Consider the following 27,187-nt stretch of genomic DNA (forward strand, 5'->3'; position numbering starts at 1 on the left):
GACATTCATTCATAGAGTCACCACGCTTTGGAAGTGACTTGACAGCACTTAGCACATGTTGTTTCAGCCAGAATGAGAGAGCACATTTCACTTTTTGACAAAATCTAATGCAGCACTTTGGTATATTCCCTTTGAAGATCTTCTTTTGCAAGACACTGACTTCCAAGTCAGCAACTGTATGTCACAGAGGATTAACAATATCAAAATATAAAATCATCTGGGGGTTGGGATTTCTTCTGGAGGTCTGGCAGACCACAGAAATACATGAGCTGGTGTGCATTAAACGGGCTGATTGATGGCTGTGCCACAGGCAATGTTGGCAGGACAACTTAGGTTCAAGTCTGGGAGCACCATAGGAACCCACAGAGCTTCAGGATATAAGCTTCGCAGGGACAGCTGTGGCCAAGGACGGTGCTTGCTGGCACCCCTACTGAGGAAGCAGCCTTCAAGGGCCGCCCCACCACTTGTACATCATATTATTATTAATTTATTTATTGGTTATTTGTTTGTTTGATAGACCGCTCTATCCCTGAAAGGCTCAGTAGTCCAGCAGTGTCCAATTTGGCAGCGGTAAGGCCCTTCAGGGCAGGGCCGGAGGGAGGGGGAACTGCGCCCGGGGCACGCCCCCCCCCCCCCGTCCTCTTGGCACTACCTCTTGGCTTGAGGGTGCCCTGTGCGCACACCAGCATGAAGACTGTGCGCAGCTCCCAGGGGTGTCCCCCTCCAGATGTTCATGGAGTAGGATTCCGAATCCTAGTCCGTGAACATCTGGAGGGCCAGAGTTAGACACGCCTACGGTATCTTATCCCGGAAGAGCTTGAAAGAGCACTGCGCCTGCGCGGGAGGGCCAGAGCGCTCAGAGACAGCACTCGACTGCGCGGGAGGGTCTGCGAGAACACAGAGGGAGCACTGCGCCTGCGCTGCTCCACTCAGCCTCTCTCAGCAAACGAGAGCAGCGCAGGGTTGCCCACTCCTCCACGGCTTCCTCCTTGCGGGAGCGGAAGTCCCGCCCCCGTAGTTGCCATGGCGGCGCTGTCGCTGCGCGTGGTGGCCGAGTGCCGGCACAGCCGGGCCCGCGCCTGTGAGCTGCGGCTCCCGCACGGCGCCGTGGACTGCCCGGTCTTCATGCCGGTGGGCACGCAGGGCGCCCTCAAGGGCCTCACCGCCGCCCAGCTGGCCGCCCTCGGGTGCCGCCTCTGCCTGGGCAACACCTACCATCTGGGCATGCGCCCCGTGAGTTCGGGGGAGGCCGAGAGGGGCGGGCGGGCGGGGGGCGCGCGCGCGAGGGGCAGCGGGGCGCGGACTAATGTCTCTCTCCCGCCTTCCCCCCCCGCCCCCGCCTTCGCCAGGGTCCGGAGCTCATCGGGACGGGGGGCGGCCTGCACGGCTTCATGCGCTGGCCCTGGAACCTGCTGACGGTGAGTGGCCAAGGGGCTGCCAACCTCCCGGTGGGCCCTGGATGGACCATTGAGCCAAATAAGCACGTGCTGGGGGCCCTGCAGAGCTGTCTTCCCCCTCCTTAGCTCTGTAGGTTTGTCAGGATGGATTCATTTCAAGGACACGATCAGAGACTTTGCAACTAAAAATGCAGGAGAAAACTTGTTGTAGGATAAATAAAGTTATAAGCAAGCAACAGTCAATGTTATTTTGCATCTTTGATTCGTGTAAGTTACAGTGCTAGGTATCCTCAAGGCAAGAAAGCAAGAGAATAGTAGGTGTTTTTTCTCATACAAATATGTGTGTGTGTGTGTGTGTGTGTAATGATTTACTGTTGTTCTTATTTCAGATTAGATATACAGTATATGGGGGTACCATATTCTTTTTAGTGCGCCTTCGGGCCTCTGAAGGTCTTAATTTGGCCTTTAGAGGTTTCCAGATGAGAAACCCCCCCCCACCCCCCCCCCCACCCCCCGCCCCCCACGCCCACCCCCCCCCTCCCACCCCCCCCCCCCCCCCTCCCCCGCCCCCCCACCCCCCCCCCCCCCCCCCCCCCCCCCCCCCCCCCCCCCCCCCCCCTCACCCCCCCCCCCCCCCCCCCCCCCCCCCCCCCACCCCCCCCCCCCCCCACCCCCCCGCTCCCCCCCCCCTCTGCCCCCCCCCCCACCCCCCCCCCCCCCCACCCCCCCCCCCCCCCACCCCCCCCCCCCCCCACCCCCCCCCCCCCCCACCCCCCCCCCCCCCCACCCCCCCCCCCCCCCACCCCCCCCCCCCCCCACCCCCCCCCCCCCCCACCCCCCCCCCCCCCCACCCCCCCCCCCCCCCACCCCCCCCCCCCCCCACCCCCCATATGTCTCTGTCAAGGAAAAAAGTTTTGACCCCCCCCCCCCCCCCACACACACACTTTGGCATTAGATGAGAGAAATGACATTACTGGTACTGCTCAACAACTAATATTTATCAGAGGGTAAATTCAAACTTCAGAATAAAAAAGAGTTGCGTACACTGCAGAGGCTGGAAGGCACTACAACTGCAGAAAACATATTCTTGAAGGTGTGTAAATTAGTAAAAAAAATCTTAATCTGAATTGGGATAAAATGAAAAGCATCAAGACTGATGGTGAAAGAAATATGGCAGGAGATAAAACTGCTGCAGAGATGTTGAAATTAAATGGTACACTTCTCATGCAATTTCATTGCATTATCCGCCAGAAAGCCTTGCGTAGTAAGATTCTTCAGTGGGAAAGTGTGATGTGTGAGGTTGTATCCAGATTTAATTATGCCAGGTATCATGGCCTTACTCATTGTCAGTTTCAAAATGTTCTCTCAGAGATAGATGCAGAACATGGAGATGTATTGTACCATGCAGAAATCTAGTGGCTTGGCCGAGGCAAAGTCCTCAAACATTTTTTTTTCAGTCTTCATCATGAAGTTGATGATTTTCATAAGGAGAAAGGAAAAAACCCAGAAAGTACACTCTACTCTAATTGGACTTTTGATTTGGCTTTCTCAACCTGTATCACATAGCATCTGAGCACATTGAATCTAAGGTTTCAGTATATATTCAAAACTGAAAGAGTTTAAAGAAAAAGCTAAACAATTTTGTGAAGTAAGTTACTGGAGGTAACTTTTCACATCTCCCCATGCTGCCATGGAGTGAAATTTGAGAAGGATAGAAATTAACAATTCAGTGTTGAAAGATACAAAAGATACATCAAAGCACCGAGTCCTTGACTGAAAAACCGTACACTCCTGCTATCTGGGATGGTAGTCCTCTTCCAACAAGCACACAGCTTCGGGAGGGATACACATGGTGTAGTGAAGGAAGTAAAGGACACCCGCCAAGCCAACCAGATCAACTGAATAAACACTGGTGATCAATGGGGTGACAGATGTTGCAGCCAGATTGCCCTCACATCCCAGCACTGAACCCATCGCAAGTGGAATTCATGGACAGATTCACTGATTGCCGCAAGCATGGAAAGGAAATAAGGATGTTCCAGAATCCATTTGAAGTGGCAATCGAATATGCAAGTAACTTTTTTTTTCAGTTGGAACTAATTGATTTGCAAGCCAGTGATCATCTCAGAGACATTTACAAAGAAAATAGTCTGTTAGATTTCTATTCTGGTCTACCTGACATATTTATCAGCCGAAAGAAATTTGCTGCAGGCACATTCACAGTCTACGGCACCACACACATCTGTGAATAACTTTTTCCAAGAGGAAAATTGTGAAATCCAAGTGTAGGTGATTGCCCCTCATCCTTGTCAGGTGGGTCCTGCTTTGTATCTGGGTTGGGGAGAGGGTGGTAGGGCAATGGGGACGCTGCTGCCTGGTACAGTGCGGAGATTGCCCATTGGTTGAAAGTGTGTTGTCGACTCATTCCAACCCCTTAGTGAACTATATTAAAGGATAGCAAATATCCTTTTGTTGATCTTTGGGACACTTCTGAAGTTTTGAGAACGGGGAGTGGGTATTAGTAAGGGGATTCAACTTTTTAAAGATTTTCTGGGGGAAAATCAAGTCATTACACCTGAATCCCAAAAAAAACCCTTCAAAAATTTGGTACTTGTAAGTAATCAACTTTTACCACTCAAATTCACATATGTCAAATAATACATTAACATTGCACTTTTAATGCACTTTAGAGATCATGTGCAAGTGGATTTTGCCATTTCACACTGTAAAATCCAATTGCAAAGTACACCTAATGTAAAATGAAACTGCATTATTCAGCATGTGTGAAAGATCCCCTAGTGCAGGATTTTGTAGCAATTGGTGCTTATGTATGCCACCCTCCACCTTCCTTTAGTAGTCTACAGTTATCCATACATATGTAAGGAAGTAGTGTGTCCATGTTTCTGGACATTTGTTTAATTTGTTGCTGGGGGCCCTGCAGAGGCTGTCTTCCCCCTCCTTAGCTCTGTAGGTTTGTCAGGACGGGTTCATTTTGCAACTAAAAATGCAGGAGAAAACTTGTTGTAGGATAAATAAAGTTATAAGCAAGCAACAGTCAATGTTATTTTGCATCTTTGATTCGTGTAAGTTGCAGTGCTAGGTATCCTCAAGGCAAGAAAGCAAGAGAATAGTAGGTGTTTTCTCTCATACAAATATGTGTGTGTGTAATGGTTTACTGTTGCTCTTATTTCAGATTAGATATACAGTATATGGGGGTACCATATTCTTTTTAGTGCGCCTTCGGACCTCTGAAGGTCTTAATTTGGCCTTTAGAGGTTTCCAGATGAGAAAAGCTCCTTCTGAGGGTGGCATCGATGGGGTCGTACCCTGCTGAGGTCTGTCCCCTCCTGCCCCTCCCCAGTTCTACACCCCCAAATTTCCAGGAGTGCCCTAACCCAGAGTTGGCAACCCCAGGGGGCATCCTTCCTTGGCTGCCTGGCAAGAGCCATCACGGTCTGTGTTCACCTCGGGCAAGCGTTGCTAAACTTTTTGCAGTCATCTATCTCTTGGCAACCTGGTTCCATAAAATTGTACCCCCATATTAGCAAACCATTATGTAATTTTTTTCATGTACCCCCAAATGCTGTGGCACGTACTCCTGGGGGAACATGTATCCCAGGTTGTGAACCATTGATCTAGAGCAGTGATGGCAAACCTTTTCGAGACCAAGTGCCCAAACAAACTGCAACCCCAAACCTAAAAAATATTTATCGCAAAGTGCCAACACAGCAATTTAACCTGAATACTGAGGTTTAAGTTTAGAAAAAAAGGTTGGCTCAGATGCGTGCATTACTCGGGAGTAAGCTTGGTGGTAGTCAGTGGCTTTGCTTTGAAGCAACCGTGCAACTCTTCCAACGGGTGAAGCACGACCCTATCACAAATCACGATCAGAAGCAAGCCCCATTGCCAGCAACCGAGCTTACTCCCAGGTAAAGGACCACACTTTAGTTCTTTGCATGAACATCAGTGGGGTTTAACAGTACTTAACAGGGTTACCTACACTGCTTCCCCAAAACTAGGTCTTAGGTTTGATGCTAATAATCGAGCCCAGCGACCCAGCCCAACCTCAATGTGTGTGTGGGGGGGTACTCTATTTGCGCGTGCCCACGGAGAGGGCTCTGAGTGCCACCTCCAGCACCTGTGCCATAGGTTTGCCACCACTGATCTAGAGTTTGAAGGGTAATAACACAATTCCTGCTCTGTAGTCGACCCACGCGGTCAGCGTAAGAACGAGACGAGACGCGGAGATAACATCTGGTGGAGATCGCCAGCAGCGGGAGACCGGAGGTCCGTGTTCCTAGCGAGTCTCCCGTCTGCCGGTTCCTGGCACCTTTTATTGTTACTCTATCGGGGGCGTGTAGGAGGGAGGACTGGGGGGAGTTCCGGGAGAGCGGGAGGTCGGGAGATCATCATGTGATGCATGATCTCATCTGGCTACGTGCGGAGAGGAGCGTACGCGTCTGAGCCTAATCCTCACACCTGGGGGCAAGACCATTGTCCTTGCGCCCGGTGATTGAGCCAGACAGTTCCTTGACCCGTGACTCATGGGGGGGATGAGGGAGTGGGAAGAGTCGCGATGCGACCGGCAAGGCCGCAGGTCCGTTAGCGTCCTAGCGTTCTACCTCTGGCACTGCTGGGTGCGGCGGTGCACTTCTACATCTCCTCCTTTTTTACATTTTAGAAAGCGGGGGGCCGAAGCGGCTAAGGGGCGATTTAAAGGGGCGGCTTGTCTCCTCCGCCGTTTAGTCCAAGTTGTCCAATGGCTGCTTGATGCAACATTAGAACTGGGTTGCGGGGTAAGGGGAAATGCTTGAGGGGTTTCTTACACACGTTACAGGCAATATTAGTGCGCGTGGAGCGAAACCAAGATCCGATAACAAGGCACACAATTAAACCAATGCAGAGCTGTGCAATAGCACTCAACCCATCCTCCGGGCAGCCAGCTCCAGAGGGCTGACCACCAATGGGGCAAAACATCATACTTCAGATTAGATACAACCTCTTGCAGCTCACGCACTTTCATGTGGATCAACTGGGAATTATCAGAAAGATTAAAACAACACATATTATGTACATTCTCACAACCTTGGTGATGTAACAGCAACAAATAATCAATAGCGGCCACGATTGTCTAGGGTCGGCTTGACGAAGTTCACACTGCTGCTTTCGGAGGCCAGGGCAACCAGAGCGGTGGAATTAGAGTTGATGGACTTCGCGGGGCACAGGCCAGCCCGATAGCCAATAGTCTTAGCATTGTAGGAAGCGAGTCCGAGGGGACTCCCCACTAGAGAAGTTCGCGAGGGAGACGAACTCACGGCTTCGGAGAGGGCGACCGCGTGGCTCCGACAGGAGGGGTCGAAAGGCAGAGCGGAGCGGCGGCGGCGGCGTCCGGGCTCCCGGGGTGGAGCCTGGGGTAGGACAATGGTGCTTGTTGAAGCTGACTGGGGCAGCAAAAGAGTTCCGGCAGGGAGTCGGGTAGGAATGTAGTTAAACGTCCTCTCCCACTTGGAGTCCAGAACCAGCCCCTGGGGAGCAGGATGTTTCCGAACACGGGGGGAATGTCCTCCATGTATGTGCAGTTCCAACTGGCCGAGCCGGCCGAATGGGCCAGATTAGGTTCCCCGTTAAACTGCGCCCGGTGTCGCGAGGCGCAGGTGTTGGACTTCGTGGTTAGCGGCCGTCTTGGTAACAAGGAAAAGAGCGCCAGCCCGGAGGGTTTGGGCAGCGGGTCCCCAGTCGGAGCTCATAGGAATATCTGATGGATGAGGCATTCATGAAGGGGATCAGCCCAGACTCCGCTAGGAAGTCTCCGGGTGCTTTGCAGACGGGGGAGCAGGCAGGAGCTCAGCAGGCTCCCGACTCCTAGGTACTGGCCCAGGCAGAAAGATGAGGCGTTGGTAGCGGCAGCAAGCTGCTCCCAGATGTTGGTCTGGTGAAAGCTTGCCAGAGGGTAGCCGATCGCCATCGGCAGGAGGCAGCAGAACAGGCAAAGGATGGTGGTCGCTGAGTTGGTGGTGATGATCGCAAAGAGAGCGGCACAGAGGTTCTCGGGTGTCTCGGGGTGGTCTTGCTGGGCGCCTTGGCATGGCGCTAGACCCTGGCTAGTGTTGAAGTGCGCCTTGGCGTCTCTGGAGGTCGTGGGGTCTTTGGGGCGTTGGCGTGGCGTTCCTGCTGGGATGGCAGAGGCGGGATCCTCTAGAGAGATGCGTTCCATCTCCGGGATAGGAGTTAGTTTCTACCAAGCCATTCCATGGGTTGGCCACCTGTCATGGTAGTCGGAGTCCACGGGGAACCGTGTAGGAAGAAGGGACTGAAACACACCCCCTTTTCCCAGGATTCTGCAGGGGGGGGGGCGGAGTCCCGCCAGAGCTCAGTTCTAGAGCGGATGGCGGGAGATTGGGATCGAGTTAGTGTTTCAGATTTAATATGGGAAAGGAGAAGGCTTGTTTTGCAGCCTGTGAAGGTTGCTGTTAATGCAGTCCTCCTGGGGGCCGCCTACTCCTCTTTCTTTAGTTGTTTGTGAAGGGGAGGGCAGGAGGAGGTAAGCGACCCTGGCGGGGAATTGGCTTCAGGCGTCATCAGAGATGCGTCAAAGCGAGGGTCCGAGCCTTGAGAAGGAACAGGCGGGTCCTGGGGGGATTGTAGGTATGCATGCTTAATCAACCTTGCAACACAAAGGGGCTTTGGGAAAGCACCTTTTGGGGGGATAAGGTGCATCCGGGGGAATGAAGCAATCAGAGCGAATTAGAAGGCAAATTACCATCGCACACACAAAGGAGAGAAGAAAGGGGGGGTTTCTTTGCAAGGGAGTTGCACTTACCGTGACCTTGGTGGCCTAATGCAGGAAGCTGGATGGTGCTAGAATTTTGTGATCGAATTATCTTGGGGAATCACCGCCCGCCCGGGAGACCGCTCCTTAAAGTGGCGGCCTCGGCCTAAATAAGGAGCGAATAATAAGAATCAGAAAGCGAGGAGAAGCAACATTGTTGGGGTTTTAAAGCAGGTTTATGGAGTGAATTTGGTGCGGCAGCATCCCCTAGTTTAGGGCCTGTCCTGACAGTGCTCTCACGGTATCAGAGGCGGGCCCAGATTTTAATCAAGGGAGGGCCAGTCAGCCAATTGGCCCTCCCGCCTCTACTGGTCGAAAAAAACAGAAGAGGAGAAGAGGGAGGGGAGAGGGAAACAGTTTTCCTGTGGAAATTAGGAGGCAACCCGGAAGGCGATTGGAATCAATGATCCGTGGCGGCTTTACCCATCCCAGACCAGAGTCGTTTTAACCTGACTCATGAGGTCTCTTCCCCAGAGATTGACATGGATGTCTAGAAGCGATAGGGGCCCGGACTAGTGGAAAGCTGCCTTTCGAGTCCTGGGCTGTTGACCGTGAAATGAGCGGATGCTCCGTCTCGCGGTTTGTCTCCCCCCCACCCCCCAGATGTCGCTTGAGGCAAGCCTCGATGCGGCCACTGGTGAGACCACTCGGCTGCTCTGATGGGCGGTAACTTTTATCAGCGCCCGGTGTCCACCAGGCCCTTGAGCACTTACACATCCCGCTTCTATGGCGAGCTCGATATATGGGCCAGGAGCTCCCGATAAGCGTCTCCACGCTTTCACCGGCGGTGTGGTGTAGAGCTAGCGCCATGTTGGCTGCTGGGGCTACGTATCGCTTTATTGGGTCCGGCAGCGGGCAGCGCATGGGCAGAAAGAATCAGCTGAGCGCAACTGGCTCCGGCGGAAGCACGCTCCTGTGGGATGTTTGTCCAGACCTACCTGGAGGTGGATGGGTCGCTTGAATGGTGCGTGGAGTCGATCACTCTGGGGGGCGATGAACAGTCCCTGTTCAGCGGCAGAGGCGCTTTGGCAGCACTAGCCCAATTGTCGGTAGGGAGATGGAGAAACTCGTCATACTGGGTTAGAGGCTGACAAGAACCTCGTGGGGGAACAAAGGAGATGGGCTGGAGTGCATCGCGAGCCCGAGATGCACACTGAGGAGGGGGTGGTTTCGGCAGGGGCCTTGGCGTTTGGGTCTGCCTCTAGTACTCTCCTCCCCTTAGTCCCTGGGCTGGGGGAGAAGAGCGCCGAGGCGGGAGTTTTCCGACGAACGATGTCCGTTTCTCCAATGGAAGCCAGCTTCACAGCTTAGCGTGGGCACCCGGGTTTTAGGTGGCCTTCTCACTCCTGGGGGAGGACCCTCCTCCATGTCGGGGTTGTAGGCCCCCCCACCCGAGGCTGCCTACACTCCCTTCGGAAGTGTGTCGGGTCTGCCGCAGTTAAACAGTCATCCTGAAAAGGACTGTCTCGCGCCCGGTGGAGAGTGCTCTTGCGGCGAGGAGGCTAGCTTGGTGGTGCGGAGGATCCGATGTCCTGGCAAGCCTTAAGCATGTCGGCCAGTTCAGGATTTTTTGCCCCAGGCCACGTGATTGCCCTCTGCGGCACTCCAGTGGAAGCGTTCTCTCTTTTCGCGCGCATGAGGAGCTCGTTTTGGAGCCTCCCTCGCTATCTTCACCTGCCTCTTGGCTTCCTGGAGACCTGTTCACAAATTCAGCATAGGGCTCTTGGGGTTTTTGCCGGATGGAGGAGAAACTCTGCGAGTTGGCTGGCGGCATTGGGGACTTTGACAAATGCGCGCTTATAGGCGCACTCAGAAGGCGACCGTAGGAGTGGCCTCAGGCAAATTAATCCTGATGCGTTGGGATTGGCAAAGCATCCCGAAGCCGTAAAGCTGAAGGCGGCCCGGTGTAAAGCGCCGCCAGAGGTGGCTGCTCTGTTGAAGCATTGCTGGCCCGGAACTCACTTTCCCAGACCACAAATTGCGCCAGGGCTCCAGGAGCATCGCGAAAGGTGGTTTTCCAGTCATCTGGAACCATTAGGTGGTTCCTTCGCGATGGCTTCCAGCATGCCTCTCACGTATTGGGGCTAGTGGCTCCCTACGTCCCGCATTGCTTTGCTGGAGCTTTCGGTAAGGATAATATTATTATAGCTCAGGGGCGGTACTTCGACAACCAGCGAACTATGCCATCCTCCTCAGTATCTGTGAAGTGGATGGGGCTGACAATGCAAGAATATGCGGCATGAACGTCTTCCGTCAGGGGTTTTCTTTCTTCTGCAGATCATGGCTATCACGTTCCTGCGAGAGTTTTGAAACCAGCGCCATTACGATGGCGCTGGGCGGATGCAGATGGCCCGGAGAAAGGAAAGGCGAACAAAGGGAGGCTGGCTGAGCGGCGGGAGAAGTTGAAATGGGTGAAGAAGGGCGAGGGGCAGAAGGAGGACGAAGCGTCCAATTTAGTGGATAGAGAAAATTCCGGGGTTGAAATTGAAGGTGAAAGATCGAAAAGGAGGAAGTGGCCTACAGCAAAGGGGAGCCATAGGTCTGCAGGCTGATGGCGACCAAAACATTGTCTCCCGTCAGTAGCAGCGACATCGGCGCGTGAGGCTCTGTCTTGAAAGAGTGCGCCCGATGTTTTTTCCCAGTCCTTAAGATTCCAATGTCCCCCCCTCTGGGTACCATGGACACTGAGCTTCAATCTCCTCAACCAATTTCGCGCCGCTCCCTTCTCTTCACGGGGACCCTGCGCGCATTTTAGATTAAACGCTTTCAGTTAGATCAGCGATGCTTGTCATAAGCCCTGCTTTTGCAAGCTCCCATACTCACCGGTGTTCCGATCCGGACGAGAGAGTGTCTAGGGCCAGCGTGTCTCTGGATCACGCGCCCGATCCAGAGGACGAGGCGATACAGCAGTGGTGGTCCCCTGGATGCGCCGATCCAGCGGACTTCGATATCAGCGGCCCTTCCCCGAAAGGCTGACGGTGAAGCAGGGTGGAGGTTCGAGGATTCCCGAGGTTTCGGCGCGTACCAGCTTGTAGTCGACCCACGCGGTCGAAGGCGTAAGAAACGAGGCGAGGCAGCGGAGATAACATCTGGTGGAGATGTCGCCAGCAGCGGAGACCGGAGGTCGTGTTCCTAGCGAGTCTCCCGTCTGCTGGTTCCTGGCACCTTTTATTGTTACTCTATCGGGGGCGTGTAGGAGGGAGGACTGGGGGGAGTTCCGGGAGAGCGGGAAGTCGGGAGATCATCATGTGATGCATGATCTCATCTGGCTCATCGTCTTGAGGAGAGGAGCGTCTGGCGTCTGAGCCCTGAAAATAATCCTCACCTGGGGGCAAGACCATTGTCGCCTTAAGCCCGGTGATTGAGCCAGACAGTTCATGACCCGTGACTCATGGGGGGATGAGGAGTGGGGGTGCGATGCGACCGGCAAGGCCGCAGGTCCGTTGGCGTCCCAACGTTCTACTACGGCACTGCTGGGTCGGCAGTGCACTACTACACTGCTCATCATAGGTGTTCTGCAGCTTGTCAGCGAGGGGTTAAAACGTGCTGATCAGTATGTTTAAGATGCATCTATAGCCTGGGTGGTGTGGAAATTGAGAGCAGGTGGACTCTAGTTTGGATAATTCCCCACTCCTCCATGTGAACAGCAGACTGTCAAGTGCCTGGTGTGTTGCTGTGTGCTGTGTGTTTTTGACCTTGGCTCCCACTCCTGTGCTCCGCCTAAAACTACTGTTGGCCGGCTGCCAGGAGTTCTGGCTAGGGCATATTATCCATGTCGTACCCGCGTGGACACTCCCTACTGGGGCATCATCAAAGGACAGCATCACATAAGCCCAAGCAGCTACAGCCTGTTACCGAGATCACGCCCACTCAGTCCATTCGTTACACAGACTCTGATCTGAAGACCCAGGTTCAATTCCCCACTCCTCCACATGAACTGTGGACTCTAATCTGGAGAACTGGGTTCCATTCCCCACTCCACCTGTAGCCTTCTGGGTGACCTTGGGCTAGTCACAGTTCTCTCAGAACTCTCTCAGCCCCACCCACCTCACTTGTGAGCCACTTTGAGACCCTTTAAAGGTGTGCTGTCTGCTTTTGAATGCCTTCTGTGAGAATATGCTTTGTTTATGTTGTCTGTGGAGGAGTGGGATGCTGTTGTGATTTTATGCTCTTGCTGTAACTCTGGAGCCTCAGAGTTCTCCTGTCTTGGTTTCGAATCTATCTTAGCCAGTGAATGAAGAACCCACTCTTTTTCTTTTAAACGGGAATTGGTGGTCGTAGAAAGTGCTGTCAAGTCTCAGTCACCCTAAGGCACCCCTGTTGGCTTCTCAAGGCACGAGATGTTCAGGGGTGGTTTGCCATCTCCTGCCTTTGCATAACACCCCTGCACTTGCTGGGTGGTCTCCCATCCAAATACTGACCAGGGCCAACCATGCTTAGCAGGAATAATCTGATGGAATTGGCCTAGCTAGCCCATGCCATCCATCTCTCAGCAAGAAAGGTTCAGGGTGGTTTGCTGTGGCCTGGCTCTGTGAGCTAAACTGGACTTCCTTGGTGGTCTCCCATTCCACTTACTCAGTAGAGCCAACCCTGCTTAGATTCTGCCATTCAATGCGGGCAGGGCAACCCGGTCCACCCAAATCAGGACATGCATCGGGATTATTTCTCCTGAAGAGCCTCGTGCGCTCCCCCTTTTGAGTGAGTAAAACCTTGCCTTGAAAATCTTTTCATTCTTTCAAAATGAAAGATTCCGGAAGAGTTTTTCCCCCCAATATCTATGGAAGCATCCGACCCTCCCCGCCCACCAATCTATGCAGTTTTTATCTGGGTTTTCACATCCTCGGTGGGAGAGGAGGAATGCACAGTTCTTGAGATCTCTGCTGTGCCTCCAGGATCCTGCAAAGGAGAGGCCTCGGCAGCTTTGCTCATAGACTTCCTGCCCTACTCCTCCCAAGTCCTGGGCACTGGCCAAATTTTGACTGCTGTGGCAAATACCTCTCTGCGTCACTCAGGTGTTCATGTGCAAAAGGATGTTACGGGAAGGGGAGCCTCAAAGAGGAAGGACAGTCACAAACATGAGCAATCAAGAAGACAAACAGCTGCATGTGCATATGTATACATATATATGTACATATACACACACACTACCACTACTACACTGGAACCATGTTTTGTGTTGACTGCTTATTTCTTTATGAAAATACAACCGCACCCAAACGCTTGCTTACAAGAGTAATGTATTTCATTGCTCATTCAGCTTATGCAGAGAGCCAGCATGGTATAGTTGGTAAGAATAGTGGATTCTAATCTGGTGAACTGGATTTGTTTCCCGGCTCCACCACATGAGCCCTGCTGGGTGACCTTGGGCCAGTCACAGTTCTCTCAGAACTCAGTCCCACCTGGAGGCAGGCAATGGCAAATCGCCTCTGAATGCCTCTGCCTTGATATTTTTTTCCTTTCTGTTGCTGATGTAACCAACTATTGACTATGTAAATAATTTGCATAAAGTTTTTTTTAATTGCATGGTTTAAGAACAGTTAAAGCATCTGATGTGTTGAGCAATTTTGGCAATGCTATTTTGTATTTTCCTTTGTATCATTATTTTTAAATAGGTAGTGAAAATGGAAACATTTGAAGCATATAAGAGAGTCAGGCTTATCATGAGGAAAAATGGGGACATAACCAGAAGCCGCAGATTTTTAGAAAATATTGCAACAGAACATTGAATCCATACAAATGTAGCCGCTTAATTTGCCATCTGTCCCCATGTGCATAAATGAGCCATATGTTTTCTTAAAGGCGCTGTAGAACTTTATCTGTTTCTGAAGAATGTGATTTCAGAGGAATCACAAAAATAACCCATTATGACCACACAGTTTCGGAAGGTGGCCAAGTTGGTCTCTGCAGTAGAACAGTTGGATTCGAGTCCAGTCACGCATTGGAGACCAACAACATTTTGGGATATGAGCTTTAATGGAGATCTCTGATTTTTTTAATGCCCCAGCCCAAGTTCCCAACAACAAACCTCCCACCTCGAGCTGAATAGAAACACCGGATTCTTCTATCACTGCGCACACTCGGGCCCCAAATAGCAAAAGGAACCCCTTCTCCCGTCGTGGTCTGCCTGTTTCATAAGATCAGCAAATGAAGCCCTTCTGATTGTCCCACTGCCTTCATTGGTTTAAAAAAGAGGGGGGAAGACCCAAGACAGGGTTTCTTCGGGGGTGGCCCTGTGTAGAACAGTCCCCCCCACCCCCCGAGGGGCATCATATATCTTTATATGCATTTTAAAACACCTTGAGCCCTTCGGGGATAGGCGGCCTATAAGTTTAATAAAATAAAAATAAAATAAATATTTCCCACTTCTGGTAATATCATGAATTTTCAGTAGGTTTTATGAATTTTAAACAGGTTTTACTGTTACAGATTGTCACTGGTTTTAGGTTAGATTGTATGACTTTCACAAGTCTTATGTGGTAACCTTCAGGTACAGGGTGGGTTAACTTCTTCCTAGCATTGTCCCTCTAGTGCAGGGTCGGCTGCTCGGATTTTTAAACGCCACTTCTCTCGATTCAGCACAATGTCTGGTTGCAGGCCTTTGATAGGGTAGGAGAAAAATACATATAAGTAAATATATAATTTTTGGTCCGCGGGCATTTCTCCTTTGCTGATTACAGTATCCGTTTTACCTTTTCAAACATGACTAGCATTCTTTACAACCAGCCCTCCTACCTTCTGACTGCAATATAAAGACTCAAACATTCCTTCTTGTATCTGATGAAGGGAGCGTTGACTCTTGAAAGCTTATGCCCCAAAAATCTTCTTGGTCTCTAACAGCCCAATGCACAAGTCCCTGTCAGCTGGGGACGGGGCCACAGCTGTGCTGCCTCCAGAAGGCTTTCCGTAGGCACTGGGAGGCCTCAGAAACAACCCCGCCTGCCTCAGTGACCCGAAGGCCTCCATTGGGTTAGATCAGGGGTAGGGAACCTGCGGCTCTCCAGATGTTCCTGAACTACAATTCCCATCAGCCCCTGTCAGCATGGCCAATTGGCCGTGCTGGCAGGGGCTGATGGGAATTGTAGTTCCTGAACATCTGGAGAGCCGCAGGTTCCCTACCCCTGGGTTAGATGGAGTCCAGCGCCCTGGCAGAAACCAATGACAGTAGGTTTCAGTCCCAGGAATGCCTCCTGCACCAGTGTCCGCTCGGACATCAGCATAGCTTCACAGCAGCATCCAATCTTTCATTGCTGTGAAGTTGTGGGGCACCCGGATGCCTTATCCTATTCGCCAGTGGGGGTACCCCTTATGCCAGCAGAGGGGGCAAATGTGCCAGCATGACCCTGTACCACGTCTGAGCTGCAATTCAGCTCTCCCCCCCCCCCCCCCCCGATTGGGCCACTTGGTCCTCCTGGGCTCAAATCCAACTATGATACAGTATCGCTAGTAAATAAAATTTAGGTTTTTATCAGAAGCATTGAACCACGTTCCATCCCCCCCAGCATTCTCTATATTTTTGAAAAGTTTGAATTGGTTGGATGCCTTTTGTTCTTCCATTGAGTAATTTTTGCTGCTTGGAAGAAAGGCCCAGCTCTCTTTCTGTGACCTGGATCAAATTGCTTACATTGTGCTCTTCAACAGGAACAAAAATGGAAATTCTAAATGGAGTTGAAGGGGTGGGTGTGTTTGCTCAAACGCCGCAGGGCTGTGTTGTGTGTTTGTGAATTCAGAGACCTTTACTAGGCATACGCAACAAAGGGACAATAAATCCGGTAAAATACAGTCAAGGTAATGAGAGCAGAAGCCCAGGCTACCTAGTTCAAAACACATAGTAAAAATTTGGCTACGGTTTCAGTTATTTCAGCCTCAGGATTGTTGAGCAAAAAAGCCATCATTGCGTTGATGGAAAGATCCGAGAACCCAACTGAGGTTAAGGCAGAGAAGTCCGGCCTAAAGGAACCTTGGTTCCCTGCCCCCTTCCAATCACTCAGTCCCATGAAACTGGGCTTCTCTGTCCGTGTCATCAGAAGCAGCCTGGGGCTTTTAACTTTTTTCTCCTTGGACCATTTTTCCCTGTAGGACAGTGGAGGGTTCCAGATGGTGTCTCTGGTAGATCTCTCTGAGGTGACAGAGGATGGAGTACTCTTCCGTTCTCCCTATGATGGCAAGGAGATCCTGCTGACTCCAGAGAAGTCCATTGAGATACAAAATGCTCTCGGTAACGTATCCTGTTCTTGGATGATTTCATTTCATATTTCGTTTATATCCCGCCCTCCCCCGAAGGGCTCAGGGCTCTCTCTGATTGGTGCTCTCTCTTGCTCCGCAACAGCTGGTGGAATTTCTGTGTGGTGCAGCTGTTTCCTAACTACGTTACTAACATCAGAAAGGCCAGAGGATGTCCAGATGAAACAGTCTACAAACCATTTGAACTGACTAGAGGATCACTCTGTGACTTTTCTCTTTTTTATTTTATTTGGTTTGTTTACGTTACTTAAAGTCCAACTTTCTTTCTCTCTGATTTTGAGTAAGCAGCAAATTTTTATTGACCATCAAGAATAGAAAAAACCGCTCAGTGCCGCTCAGTGCCTCTGCTCAGTGTTGTAGAAGGTCCTAAATTCCATCTCCGCCAACTCCAGTTAAAACTGACCAGGCAGTTAACAAGAGAACGTTTTGGAAGTCATGAATCCATAGGGCGTCCGTGTGCAAGAAGCAACGTGCTGGCACTCAGCACACACACAAGCTAGTCCTGTCTCAGGGCCACTGTGCAGCACGACACAGCGACTTGATCTCTTCAGTGAGTTGATGCTACTGCCCTGAGGTACTTTTCCTTATGTAGTCATCAGCCCCATGATCAGCATCTCTATGGCCCAAGTTTGCTTACGTGACTTAACGCTGTATGCTGCACATTTTTTGCATTTGTTAATTTATTGGATTTGTATACTACCCTTCCCTTTCAGGTTCTGGGTGGTTTCCAAAGCAATGCATAAACATTATAAATAATTTAAAACTTACATCTTGAAATGAATGCCAAACTTCAAATCTAACCACTAAAAACTAGCGCAGGCCATTCATCAGATTGTTCTCTCCAGAATTTGCAATCTCCTCATTCTCTCCAGAATTTGCGATCTCAAACTTGAATGGGACTTTAGCAGCAGGATCAATAAGCAGTGTAGTAAATAGAGTAGGGGGAAAAGAATGGGAAGGAAGGATGGGAGGGAGGGAGGGAGGGAGGGAGGGAGGGAGGGAGGGAGGGAGGGAGGGAGGGAAGGAAGGAAGGAAGGAAGGAAGGGAGGGAGGGAGGGAGGGAGGGAGGGAGGGAGGGAAGGAAGGAAGGAAGGAAGGAAGGAAGGAAGGAAGGAAGGAGAATGGAAAGAAGAGATGCGAAAGACCTCTGAATTTAAGGCAGCGTTTCATCTGACAAGAAGCGGGAAGAGGGTTTAGTTGAAAAGCTTTGGTTTGGTCACTGGAGGAGGAATGGGTCGGCAGCGTTATACCCAGCAGCTTGGAAGCAGACCTCACTGTCAGGACTCCTGGACTGTTCAGGGAAAGTCTTTATTCAGAAACAGGTTCAGGTAAAAATAGGCCACCAGATGTTTATTGACAGAACTGGAAAAACCCGCCAAAACTCCTCTGCAAATACAGAAAGCAATTGACTGACCACCCCACTCCAGACCACACACCCCCTTCCCAGAGATGCTCAGCCAGAAAGGAATGCAGCTGGGCCTCCTTATCTCCACCACGGGTGGCTAGCAGCAGCAACAGGAAGTGGCTATCTGGGCCAGGCCTGGTAGAAGACTGGGCATGACACTCCCCATCTTCTGGTCTACTGACCAGTAAGTACAAGGGCCTTTTGGTGATGGCCAAACACTTGGTACTTAAATTTTTTAATGGGGAGGGGCTGTGGCTGAGTGGGAGGGTGTCAACTTGGCAGGCGGAAAGTCCCTGGTTCAAGCCCAGGCTTCTCCAGTTAAAAAGGATTGGGTTGCAGGTGATTGGAAAAACTTCTGCCTGAGACCCTGGAAAGCGGCTGACCTCCGTGGTCCAAGGGCTTGATTTCGAATCAGGCCACTTTGTGTGGCTGGGCATGTTGCTTCAGTTTAAGCTTTAGATGACCGGAATGTAGAGTTTTTGCTATTTCATATTAATCTGGTGTCGTATATCTTAATTCAAGGCTATCCCATGATGCCTTCGGCTCAGCTGGGCACACAGTTGTCCCTTGTGATCCAGTGCAGCTCGTGGAAAGTGGCTTCACATGTTCAGTTGGCGCGCCAGCGCTAGGACTGCCCGGGCCGTGGCTCTCTAGCTTGCTAAGCATGCACAGCCGCTGCTTGATTTGCGCCCAGTTTAAACAAGTTGCCAGGAAGCTCTTTGCCTTGCCAGCATCTGATCAGATTGACCCTGCGCCGGACCTCAGGGGTGGGGAAGAAGCTGGTCAACTGGGTGTAGGTCAGGGATTTATGTTTATGTCCCAGGACAGGGACCGCCAACATGGGGCCCACGGGCACAGTGGTGCCTTCCACACCTTTCCTGATGCCCGCTTGCAAAGATGGGGTGAGGTTTTTGTTCGGCAGGGCTGCTTCTGAAGGGTGGTGTGTACAGAGGCACATATTTTAAAACAATGTGTTAATTTTGAAGGGCCTCCTGTTAAGCAGAGAAAAAACTGAGTGCCAGTAGTAGGGCACAGCAGCATAGGGGAGGCCTTTGGACTCTGTTCTTGGCTTACATGTCTGTGGAGGGTATATCTGGCCATTGCATGGAACTGGATGGCTCCTAGATCTGACCCAGCGGGATGGCCCTCACCGCCGACTCTGACGTTCTTGAGGACAATTGAAACGCTAGGCTTGTCACCGTGCCTTTGGGGAAATCGAAGGGGTTATTCTTTTTCTCCCTTTGGCCAAGATTCCTTTGGGGAGTCACCTGTCACTTTGGAAATGACCAGCATCAGAAAGTGAAGCCAGAGCTTATCCCTGCAACCCTTTTTCAGGCCCTGGGTTTGGGCTCCGATAATGTGAAATGAGTTGTTTTGTCCCCTCTGCAGGGGAGTTTCCAGTGTCCCGTTTGTCAGCTGCTTTTGCTGACCCCCGTGACGTTTTCCTTCCTAGGCTCAGACATCATGATGCAGCTGGACGACGTGGTCAGCAGCACAGTGAGCGGCCCCCGTGTGGAGGAAGCCATGCTCAGGTTTGTGCTGCGCGCAGCCGCTGTCCGCTGGTTGGTGAAGAATCTGTCTTGGGTTAGGTGGGGGGGGGGGGCGGGTTCACGTTCCTTGGGAAGACACCATGGCGTGTTCGGGAGTCATGTTGGCCTCAGCCCTGTTACTGCAGAGAGACCGCCCAGGTCACCCAGCAGGAAATAAACCAGATTGGAGTCTGCCGCTCTTAACCACCTCACCTCGCTGGTTCACTGTGACTGAAAAGCAGATAGCTGGAAAGACCAGAAGAGCCGACACCATGAAACAAAGTTGGCCCAGCCTCACCTATGCATTGGTCAGAGCTCCAGTTCATTACCTCTCAGGCACTGACTGCAGCGGTCAGAGAGCAGCATCTAGTGCAGGGGTAGGGAACCTGCGGCTCTCCAGATGTTCAGGAACTACAATTCCCATCAGCCCCTACCAGCATGGCCAATTGGCCATGCTGACAGAGGCTGATGGGAATTGTAGTTCCTGAACATCTGGAGAGCCGCAGGTTGCCTACCCCTGATCTAGTGGCTTATTTAATGACATATAAAACTAGGAGCCATCTGCGAACTGTTAACAGCCCCCATTAAAACTGTAGACAGTTTCATTCAGTGGCGGCGGGGGTGGGTGGGGGGGGGGCGCAGAGTACTCTTCCTCTCCTTGGCAGCCAGCCTGGTGCCGTGGTTTAAAAGCTGCAAACTCTAATCTAGAGAACTGGGCTTGATGCCCCACTCCTCTGTGTGAAGCCTGCTGGACAGTCACGCTGCTTGGGCTAGTCACGCTCCTGTTAGAACACTCCCAGCCCCACCTGCCTCACAAGATGCCTGTTGTGGGTAGAGGAAGGGAAAGTGATGGTGAGCTGCTTTGAGACTCCTCACAGGTAGAGAAAACAGTGGCATGTTCTTTTCTTTATTTGCTATCAGTAAAACCATATTACGCTGACCTGGGCAGCCCACTCTAGCTAGGCCCCGTCAGACTTCAGAAGCTAAGCAGGGCTGGCCCATGTCAGTATTTAGGTGAGAGACCCCCACGACCCATTCAAGGGGTTGGTTTTAACCTTTAAAGCCCTACACGGGTTAGGACCTGGGTATCTGAAGGACCATCTTCTCCAGTACATTCTTGCATGAGAATTAAAATCACAGGGAGAGGCTCTCTTGACTGTCCCATGAATTAAAGCTTCAGCAGTGGTGTCATGGTTAAGAGCAGGTGCACCCTAATCTGGAGGAACCAGGTTTGATTCCCAGCTCTGCCACTTGAGCTGTGGAGGCTTATCTGGGGAATTCAGATTTGCCTGTGCACTCCCACACATGCCAGCTGGGTGACCTTGGGGTAGTCTTCTGAGCTCTCTCAGCCCCACCTACCTCACAGGGTGTTTGTTGTGAGGGGGGGAAGAGTTTGTCAGCCCCTTTGAGTCTCCTTGCAGGAGAGAAAGGGGGGATATAAATCCAACTCTTCTTCTTTGGCGGGTATGTAAGAGAGGGACTTCTCTCTTTGGTAGGTATATGAAAGAGGGACTTTTCAGGGGCAGCCCCACAACTTCAGTCTTGAAGAAGCAATTGAAGGCTCCAACTGCTTACCTCACAGTCCTGTGATTTTAAATGTTGGTTTTTACATTTTCAGCTTTTTTTTTTTTTTGGTGTTTTATCTACCTTGAATTCTGTCGGGAAGATGACTAACAGATGTTTGCAACAAATAAACAGATTTGTGTCAGCAGAGCTGATTTCCTCCCCTCTCCCGGCTCTGAGTGCCGTCTTGGCTTGTTGAGTTCAATCCCATCTAGGGAGAGATGATTGCAGTTCCCCGGTGGTTGATAACTGCGCAGTGGTGTGAGGAGTTGACCTTTTCTCAACCTGGCAGGTCCATTCGCTGGCTGGACAGATGCATCGCCGCGCACAGGACCCCCGGCCGGCAGCAGAATCTCTTTGCCATTATCCAAGGCGGGCTGGATCCTGCTCTCCGGACCAAGTGCCTGGAAGGTAAATTCTCTCCATGTGGGATTTTTGGGGGTGGGGGTGGGGTCCCAAGTAACGTGCGCTTCTAGCCGTGCTTGCTTGAGGATGGCAAAACTTCCGTGGTCTCAGTTCCTCACTTGGGCTTCTATTACGATCTGGCTGTGGAGCTTCTAGAGGAGTCTGTGGCAGGGGCCACTCTTCCCAGGCAGGCCAGGACAGCTTGAGCTTGGAGCTTCGTTGGTAGATGAACCCACTCGAGGTGGGCTGTTTTATCCAGTAGGAATCAGGAGTTTACTTGCTTGCTGCTGGGATGTTCTATACAGTGGATTGGTGTGGAACAATAGGGAACAAGAATACATATGAAAAGCAAGAGGGGACTTCCAGGAAACCTCATAACTCCCCCCTCCCTTTCTGTCTCTAGCTGCACTTCCTGTGGATTCCTACCTCACTTGAGCTCCACACCTTATATACCTTTCTGTCCATCCTACCTGGTTGTCCCACCTCTGCCACCACCTTCCAGGCTCAACTTCCTCTTTGACTTCCCGCATTCTCCATGGAGCTCAAAACAGCACCCCAAGATTGCAGAAAAGACTCCCGTAGTCAGAGATGTAAAGGCACAAATGGGGGGGGGGGGGTTGGAGAACTTTTTTCAATGTCTCCAATGGAAAAATTGCAATTTGGTGGGAGGCCTGGAGGGAAACACATCTCCTGGGGTGTTATGGACTCAAAATGTGTAGTCTTCACCATAAGAAAATAATTTTTGTGTGCACTGTAGTAATGTACAACATATTTTCATTTAAATGTGACTGGTTTCCTACCAGTTTGATAGGCGGGGGGGGGGGGGGGGGGAGAAATGACACGTTAAAGAATCCACAGTGGGTGTAATAGAACTGATGATTAAATTTTGAAGCATCTTTGGGGTAGAGCCCTGCTGCAAATGCCCACTATGTCTGAGGGGTGTCTGTCTGGCGCTGAGGTGTTGCTCATGAGGCAACCCCCCCCCCCCCCCCGGCCGCCTTTGCTTGAGGAGGGGAGCTGGTATTTGCCATGCTGGCTGCTCCCAAACTCATTTAGAATTTCCATAAATGGTATGGAGACGAGTTGTTGCTCCACAGGAGGCCCTGAGGGCCAGGTGGCAAGGTCTAGACATCAGTGGAATGATAGCATCTTTTGAAGGCCTTCTAGGAAGCCTCTTCCACTGGGAGCCTGGCAGGCCGTTTCCCCCTTGCGGTGGGATTCTTCCGGAGAAAAGTCCCTGCTGCCACAGCCATCTTCTCTCCTTGGCAGAAATGACCAGACGGGAAGTGCCCGGCTTTGCCATCGGGGGTCTGAGTGGAGGAGAAGCCAAGGACCACTTCTGGAGGATGGTGGCCCTCAGCACGAGTCGTCTTCCCAAGGACAAGCCTCGCTATCTGATGGGAGTGGGGTAGGAGAGGAAATGGGGCCGCCGTCTTTCTTTGGTGTCCAACAAGGATGTCGTCAGGTCACCTGGCAGGCTTCCATGGCTGAGCGAGGGGTTCGAACCTGGTCATCCCAGATCCTAGTCTAGCCTAGTCTAACCACACCAGCCCTGGTTTAGGGAAGGGAGTCCCAGGCATGTTTCTCTCTGCAATAACTTATTCCTTTGGTTCCTTTTGAGGGGAGAGTCGTTGTGCCCCCTGTCCCCAAGACCTGGCTAGGCTCACCTTGTCAGATCTTGGAAATTAAGCGGGGTCGGCCCTGGTTAGTACTCAGATAGGGAACCCCAAGAAAGTCCAGGGTTGCTACAAACCACCTCTGGACGTCTCTTGCCTGGAAAACCCTCTGGGGTCGCCGTAAGTCAGCCACCCCTTGACAGCAAGAAAGAAGAGACGGTTGTGCCTTGTTCCCTGAGGGACTGTATCCACCCCCCTGCCCCTGAGGGACCCCATCGCATGTTTCGGGCTGGGCTATTGGAAGTGCCTTGGGCAGGCTCCTGGCCACCTGCCTCATGGCTGCGTCTGTACTCTGTTTCCCGTGAAGGTATGCCACGGACCTGGTGGTATGCGTGGCCCTGGGCTGTGACATGTTTGACTGCGTCTTCCCCACCAGGACTGCAGTAAGTTGCTGTCTCGTCTGTAGGGAAGGGCTGGGAGGGAGGATTGTCTCCCCACTTAGTGGAAGTGTCAACTAGGAGAGCCGTAGTGACATTTGAGAGGACCAAGTTCCTCGAGGGCCAATGAAACAAGAGATTCCCAGTAAAGCTTCCTAAAGCTGCTGACCATTTTCTCTGTCCGCTTCCAGCGTTTTGGTTCAGCCTTGATTCCCTCCGGCTCCCTGCAGCTGAAGAACAAACCATACGCCAAAGACTTGAAGCCCATCGACGAGAACTGTGGCTGTCCCACCTGCCAGAGGTGAATGTCCTCAGGGCCGCCAGGGGGCGGGGAGGGGTGGTCCTGCAGTCACAGATCACCCCATTTCCCTTGACAGCCAGTTGGAGGGAGACCAAGCAGAGTGCTCAGCTGGAGGGTAGCCTGTCTCCTCTGTTCTCTGGTGTCTCTTGGTGTGACTTTGTGGGAGAAGGGCAGGGAAGCAGAGACATTCTTATGGAAAGTGGAGGTGTCCTCTCCCGTCTGGCTGACACTACAAACTTAAGCAGGGGCGCCTGTTTGGCCTCTAGCTAGCAGAGATGGGAAGCGGGCTGAAATCCATTTTTAATTGCTTCCGATTACTCTTGGCTGCTTCCTGCTCGCTCCCCAAAGCAGCCGTTCCCGATGGGTTGGGGGCGGGGCCAGAGGACAGCCACGTTTGCCTTGAATATATCAGAGGATTTTTTAAAAAATCCATCCGTGTTGCTTTCAGACACACACAACTACTGCATAAAGTATTCTTATTTAAAGCATTTTTATTCCACCTTTCCTCTCAATCAGGATCCAGAAGGCAGTAAACCTAAAAAAATTTGAGCAATTAAAAATCTGTTTAAAGTTACAAAATAATTTGGTTAAACCACGGTCTTAAAAAACAGCATTAGAATCAGGGTCAGTAATAATTGTTGAATGTGGGGGTGGGGGATGTTGGGCACAAGAAAAAAAATCACCTGTTGGCAGAAGACACCAATAGAGGAAGACAGAGTAGGTATTGTATAAAGACCAGAAAAATTATAAATTAGCTGTGACTTGAAGGCACACTTGCACACACATTCAGGGGGAAATGGCTTCCCAATTTTCCCTGCACTGCCCTATGAAAAAATAATCTTGAAAAGTGGCTCTTGACTTTAATTACCTGAGCTGATGTTGGCTCCCATTCTCAGGCATTTTTTCAATGCCTGATGGGGGGGGGGAGTCAATTTCTCCTTCTCTCTCTGTCCTTGGCGGCTTTCCTTGGGTTTCTGGTCACAATCAGCCCTGTTTGTCTCCTTGCAGATACAGCCGCGCTTTCTTGCATGCTCTCTTCCGCCACGACACAGCCGCCATGCACCATGTGACAGTTCACAATATCGCCTATCAGGTCAGTGCAACTTCTGCTGCGCCTTGTGGCCTCAGAGCCGTCCCCAGCTGCCTTGTTCGCATTTTGTGGTCTTTGGCATGTGGTGTGAAAGGGGGATGGATGAGATAAAATGGCTGCCCCTTTTGGCTCTCCAGAGTTGCCTCCGAGGGACACATTTGACTGCTAGGGCCAACGATTTCCTGCTGTTCCGTCCCCATCCAGTCTAAGCTTGGGTACTCCTATTTCCCCCACCCCAGTTAACATTGGAAATAGAATAACCTATGAAAAGGGTGAACTTCACTTATTTTAGTTAAAAAACATATTAGCCATCTTTCTTCCTTATGGAACTGAAGGTGACTTTCAGCTTAGATAAAACACATAGAATAAGATACGTTTAACACATAAAAACCAGAATTTAAAACCACAACCCAGAACCAGAGCCGTAGCGAGGGGGAACTGTGCCCTGCGACCCTGCCACGCCGCCCGCCTGTTGCGTCACTCACCCCCTGTCCCTTGGCGCTACGCCACTGCCCCGGACTGTTATTAATGTTAGCCAAATTCAGTCCCAATTAAAACCATCTTCCACTGCCTCATAAAGATTGAAAATGCAGGGGCTAGACATGCCATCTTGGACAGGTTGTTCCATAATCATGGAGTTGCCACTGAAAAGACCCTCGTCTATTGCCCACCGGTGTTCTGGCACACGGTGGGGCAGGAAGCACGTTGGGGCAAGAAATCTTGTCCCGACAAGCTTCCTGTTTGCAGCACACTCAGAGGGGAGACCCATCAAGGCAAGATTCCTTGCATTTTATCTTGCCCCACGCATGCAGCGAGAGCACTTCTGGCACAACTTTTTGTGCTTAAATTGAGTTTCTTTGGTGGGATAGTTGGGAGCTTCTCTGCTGGCCATCTTAATTCATGGACAGGAACGTATGAGGACAAAACGGTCCTTCAGATAGGCCAGTCCCTGGCCATGCAGAGCTTTAAAAGTCAAAAACAGCACCTTGAATTGGGCAACGTATAAATTTGTGCATATACAGCTGCTATTTATACAACTTGCACACATTGCCCAGCAGATACAATAAGTATAGTACATCATTTGGGCTCCTTGGGGTTAGCAAACTGGTTGTTTGAGGCCCTAACTTCAGCCTCACTTTGCCCCATGTACATAGCGAGCACCATAACAAAGTGCCAGCCGTAGTTCCACATTTCCAGCCCTAATAAGATGTTTTGCTGATGAAATTGGATTGAACCAAGACTAGTTAATCAATCCTTCTCCAAGTACTTGTTTTTTAATCATGGTTGAGATGCTTGGTTGAGAAAGCATCTTTCTTCTCCTACTACAGTTGAACTTGATGCGTTCGATTCGGGAGAGTATCGTTGAGCAGAGGTTCCCACAGTTTGTCCAGGATTTCATGAAGACCATGTATGGCAACAGAGAGCGCTCTCCCCGGTGGGCCACAGAAGCTCTGGCATCCGTTGGCATCGCTCTGGACTAAGAGGTACCCAAGCCAGCAGGCTCCTGCTATTGCCAGTCTTCTGGGGTCCTTCTGCTTACCAGAATTGCTTTCCTGAAGGATTTAGACCATCTCCACAAAGAATACCTTGTTCTTTCCAAAAAATTCTTGAGCAGAACCTTAGAACGTGGTCCCTGATTCAATAACCACAGTGGTTACACTGTGGTGATAAGTTCTCAGCGCTTAAATTGAACTGCCTGGAAAGTTCTTGGTGTACATTTTTTTCCACAACATAATATTTTCAGTATTGAATTTGCCTTTTCTACATGAATTGTCTGCACCTGCAAAGGGGGGTGGGGGTGTAGCTGGCAGGCTGAGCTGAGCCTGCAGATGAAAGCATGTAATGTTCTGGACTCTAAAATTGTACAGTTGACCAGTTTTGTTCCTTTCTTGTTTGTTTTTTTGCAGGAAGAATTTGGATTTGTATCCCCCCTTTCTCTCCTGTACGAGACTCAAAGGGGTTTATAATAATAATAATAAGCCTTTATTTGGCATAACAATAATCATAACACAATAAAAACCTGAGATAAAAGGTATACAAATACAAAGGTTTAAGATAAAAGGTATACAAATACAAAGGTTTAAGATAAAATATAAATTATTGATTGTGCATCACCTCCAGTAAAAATTGTGCAACCAATTCACAAGTTTCATTGTCAGAATTGTCCAGAAGAAAAGGAAGTCTACTTGATTCTTCCATTTCACTGGGTAATCCCAGGAAGAGAATGTTGGAATATTTTTGATCTGATATTAGCAGGATTTAGGGGCAGCAAAGCAGTTGATGTGCCAATGTTTCAATTTGTTGTTCACCACAAGAGCATACCCTTTACCGGCTCATTTCCAAGTTGTTAAATCTATCACGCAATAAAGCGGAG

At 50.9% G+C, this 27,187-nt stretch overlaps 1 protein-coding gene across 1 annotated transcript; it reads left to right on the top strand.

Moving 5' to 3' along the window:
- The first annotated feature begins 983 nt into the window (after positions 1 to 983).
- On the top strand, positions 984 to 26,781 carry QTRT1 (queuine tRNA-ribosyltransferase catalytic subunit 1). The gene is made up of 11 exons (XM_048504128.1): positions 984 to 1,233; positions 1,350 to 1,418; positions 16,303 to 16,441; positions 19,326 to 19,404; positions 21,257 to 21,375; positions 22,639 to 22,777; positions 23,353 to 23,428; positions 23,614 to 23,723; positions 24,732 to 24,816; positions 26,142 to 26,297; positions 26,721 to 26,781. The coding sequence occupies exons 1-10, from the start codon at positions 1,024 to 1,026 to the stop codon at positions 26,292 to 26,294; spliced, it is 1,179 nt and encodes a 392-aa protein (XP_048360085.1). The 5' UTR covers positions 984 to 1,023; the 3' UTR covers positions 26,295 to 26,297; positions 26,721 to 26,781.
- The last annotated feature ends 406 nt before the right edge of the window (positions 26,782 to 27,187 follow it).

This window comes from Sphaerodactylus townsendi, linkage group LG07, assembly GCF_021028975.2.
Source record: "Sphaerodactylus townsendi isolate TG3544 linkage group LG07, MPM_Stown_v2.3, whole genome shotgun sequence".
NCBI classification, from domain to species: Eukaryota; Metazoa; Chordata; class Lepidosauria; order Squamata; family Sphaerodactylidae; genus Sphaerodactylus; species Sphaerodactylus townsendi.